Source organism: Talpa europaea (genome assembly GCF_964194135.1).
Source record: "Talpa europaea genome assembly, chromosome: 11".
Lineage (NCBI taxonomy): Eukaryota > Metazoa > Chordata > Mammalia > Eulipotyphla > Talpidae > Talpa > Talpa europaea.
The window spans coordinates 41,717,704-41,721,969 of NC_140078.1; the positions used below are offsets into that span (position 1 = coordinate 41,717,704).

At 34.4% G+C, this 4,266-nt stretch overlaps 1 protein-coding gene across 1 annotated transcript; it reads left to right on the forward strand.

Annotated features, from left to right (window-relative positions):
- Positions 1–875: 875 nt before the first annotated feature.
- Positions 876–2,416, forward strand: SEC61G (SEC61 translocon subunit gamma; the record flags this gene model as incomplete). The annotated part of the gene is made up of 2 exons (XM_084247886.1): positions 876–969; positions 2,138–2,416. The coding sequence occupies 2 exons, from the start codon at positions 876–878 to the stop codon at positions 2,242–2,244; spliced, it is 201 nt and encodes a 66-aa protein (XP_084104012.1). The 3' UTR covers positions 2,245–2,416.
- Between the last annotated feature and the right edge of the window lie 1,850 nt (positions 2,417–4,266).

Below are 4,266 nucleotides of genomic sequence, written 5' to 3' on the forward strand. Positions count from 1 at the left end.
TCTGGGGTTCAGTGCCCCTGCGGGCGGCCAGCCTCCCCACTGACTTTCACTTGGGGAGTGCTCAGGCGTCCCTGTGATCTGGTGGGTGAAGACTGTCCGCCCCCTTCGGGTTGAGTGGGTTATGGTCCTGAAAATAGCTGCCGTCTCTCGCTCAGTGTAGATAGGACGATTGGTTTATACTCTAGATTCTTGGCCTCGAAGAGCTGCCTCATTCCTGGGGTGTAGATTGGAGAACTGGGCAAGACTTGAGAATCCAGTTCTGGAAAACTACCCCCGATCCCCCCAGGGTGTAGATTGTTGGAAATTCTAGATTCTATATGCAGCGATCACAACAGAGTGTTCGCTCCCCTCCCCTGACTTCCTGTGTTTTGGTGTGCTTCTCCCCCTCCCCCCAACTCCTCCCCAAGAAGTTTGTTGTGCATTTGTGTATCTGGCCCACTGTTCTAAATTCTGGAGGTATAATAAAGTACAGGTAGTAAACATGTCCCATTAACTCTGGTGCCAGTGGTTCTCAAAAGCTGTTTAAGGTGAGATATTTCCCTTGAGTCAGATTCCTCAAAGGAACCTGTATATCATATACAACTTCAGTCCTCAAAAGGCATGTCCAAGTCTAAAGGTTTGCCCCATATCAATATTGCTCCCTTTGTCAGTGACAGTGTGCCTTTGATTTGATGCTTTACTTGGGGTTTAGGCTTGAGGTCGCATTTTTTGGTTTTCTGTAATACAATATAATTGCCTCATGTTAGGCTAGATTCACGGCTGTCTCTTTTACATTTTGATGTAAATGAACAGTTTCTCGCTTTATGATAAATATTGATAGATAACACCAGTGAGCATTGATTCTGTTTTTCCTTTTAGTTTTTTAAAGAAGCATCATGGACCAGGTAATGCAGTTTGTTGAGCCAAGTCGGCAGTTTGTGAAGGACTCAATTCGACTAGTTAAAAGATGTACCAAGCCTGATAGAAAAGGTAATATTTTTAAAGCAAGATAAAATTTAGATTTTTGCATTTGATTATTGTCTTCGGGTTTAATAACTTGCATTACTTTCATCAACATTTTTGTTGATTTATTTTATTTTTTATTGTCACGATAATGTGTGCACTAAATTTTTTTCTGATTTATATATTTTCAAATGTAAGATTTTTTACAGTCTTATTTTTCATATTATGTTTACATATTTAATGACTTTAGTCAGAGCTTTTAGTATTTTTCATATGTTTACTCTAGAAAATCTTTTGGAGTCCTCCCTGCTCTGTCAGCCCACCCCAACAAAACTTGAACATGAAACCAACAGTACAGTTTTTGTCAACCTAGGATGTTTAATTTGTTTTTTATCATGATTTATGTGTTAAAAGATACACCAGTATGTTACTGATTTTTTTACTGTTGAGTTAGGAACTGGGAAATTATTATAGAATATAAAATAATAGATTACTTTTTACATATAGCATAATACATAATATAGACATTATATAGAGGAGTCCTTTCTCTTACTGCACTTAGAACCTTTTAGGGAAGGCATTCATGAACAAATAATGGCAATTGCAACTCTTAATTACTGCCAAATACTTACGTTAAGTATTGTGGAAGAGAAATAGAAGGTTTGGGAGCACGTAATGGGAACGCTAAGTGAAGAGGGCAGGAAGACCATCCTTGAGGAAATAATGTTAAGTGGAAACATTGCCAAAGTCTGAAACTTTTATATAAAATTGTGCTCAATCCAGTTAGATTTTCAGGCCTGATTTTTTGTTATCATAAAATATCAAAGGTTATAGACCTATTTTTTATAAAACAATATGTGCTTTTATAATCAATATATTTACTAAAGGTAACAGATTTAAGACTTACTGCATTTCTTCTATTCATGTTTCATTTTTTGTTATTGTGCTTTTTGCTAAAAAGATAAACTGTTTTGCTGCTTATTGATGGATTCACTGGCTTGAGCATGCATTTTATATCTTAAATATCAATAAAATGTGGACATTTAAAAATCTGTCAACTTATTAATAGTGCCATTTTGTTTTATTAAATCATATATCTACTATTAGGAGATATGTATGTATGTATTGACTGCTAGTTTTTCCCCATACTTGTGGTAATGTAAAAAATAATGTAAATTTTGTGTTTTTCATTTAGAATTCCAGAAGATTGCCATGGCAACAGCAATAGGATTTGCTATAATGGGATTCATTGGCTTTTTTGTGAAATTGATCCATATCCCTATTAATAACATCATTGTGTAAGTAAACTGTGAAATAAGCAATATCTAGGATGGACCAAAAATTGAAGCCATTTGAATTGAAAAACTGCTGTTTTGTTAAAAACTAGTAATATCTCTTGATTTTTATGGTAATGGAATCAATTGATATTTATTGATTGAGTCTGATAATTCCAGGTGATTTTCTATCTTGTATAATCTCATAGCAACTCTAAGACAGTCACTATTTTGCTTAATAAATAAAATTTTAAGGGGATAAGGAAGTTAGTTAAAGGCACTCAGTATATGATAAAGGAAGTATTTGATCACAGAGCCAATGATTACAAATTCTTTTCATGCAGTTTATTGACTTGCTGATGTTTAAGGTACAGAGGAGATGCTCCTCATCTGAAAGTCTGTGGTGCTGGAGTTCCAACTTGGAACCAGATCGCTTAGGTCAAATACTCTTTCTTGATACTTAATAACTGTCACACCCTTGAGCAATTTATTTAACTTCTCTAAGCTCAAGTTTACTCCAAAAGTGTAATAATTCTTGGTTGGGTTGTTGTTAACATTAAGACATATAAAACCCTAAAAATATTTGGGTAAGCACGTAGAGTATTCCCTTTTTATCTACCAGTTCCAGTTATCCTTGATGGATTGTAGTCGGAGAATATTACCTACTATTAGATATTTTACTATTAGAATATTACCTACTTATTAGACATTTTGAGAGAGATACAGATATAACTTTCATTATACTATGTTGTCATAATTATTCTATTTTATTATTGGTTGTTGTTAATCTCTTACTATGCCTAATTTATGAATCACACTTAATCATAAACCTTCATTTTATATTTATGTACATAAATACACACACATATTAACACACCACACATATATGTAGGATTTGGTGCTGTCCTAGGTTTCAGGATACCTGCTGTCTTGGAATGTACTTCCATTCTTATGCCTGTAAGGGGGGGACTACTGTATATGGAAGTTGTTGCTATTATAATGAGTCATGAATTGGAATGTAATACACACAATGATTGTGTGTGTATTACAATCTTTAGATATGTTAGAAGGAAAAAAAATGACTGCAAAATACTGGGATTCCTTCTTTCCTACTTGATTTTGATTTTTAGATTCACTGGGAGTTAATTGGGCTACATATGGCAATGAGCAGTTTAAACAGTTAGTTTTAGGCAGTGTAGTTTAGTGTAAAGAGAGTATGAGTTGCTGTTCATTTAATCTTTGAGCCTTATCTGCCATGTAGAGATAGTAATACAATTATTTTAGGATGATGAGATTTTAAGCAATTCCTTAGAAATGCTTTGTAGCTATAGATCTCTTAAATACTTGGTATTTTACCACAGATAACTGGTGGAAGTTGTTTTAAATAACAAGTTATTGAGTGAGATAGATTGCTTAAGGAGATAATCGTAATTAAGCATGAGTGCCACAAAGGGATATTTTTAGAATCGTACAAAGTTAGATCTGGAAGGGACCAACAGTTCTCTGTTCAGAATGACTATTACATTTCTTGTGAAAAAGCAAAGTGTAGACTCTTGGAATGGTGGAGAGAAAACTGAGTAGAATCAGGAAACTTAGTCTCAGTGTCTGCTACAGTTGCCTGGTTAATAAGCAGAAGAGTTGGGAGTCTGTATGGTTGTGTCTGTTCATAAGCGAAGTGTAGTGCACTTGCTTCCAATTCTATTGTGAGAAAGATTTAATTGATACAGCTTGTAAATTAGCCTAAGTGTGGGACATTATCATTATTAAACTCCTTTTTGCTCAATCCCTAATGGAGGACTTTTTGAATTTTTAACCTATGTAACAGTTACATAGTTTTGTTTTGGAACATCCTTTATTCATTATCTAAGTTGTTTTAGTTGTTTATGAAAAGGCACTCTCAAGTACACTTCCTCTGGAATGAATTTTTCCCAGAAGTTTTTGAAATCAGTATTAAGATTTGTACTATCTACTTTCCAAAGCAAACCCAAAATGAGTCCGCGACTTGAAAGTTGTTCAACTGTTTCAACTTTTTGGAATTCAGTTACTCTGA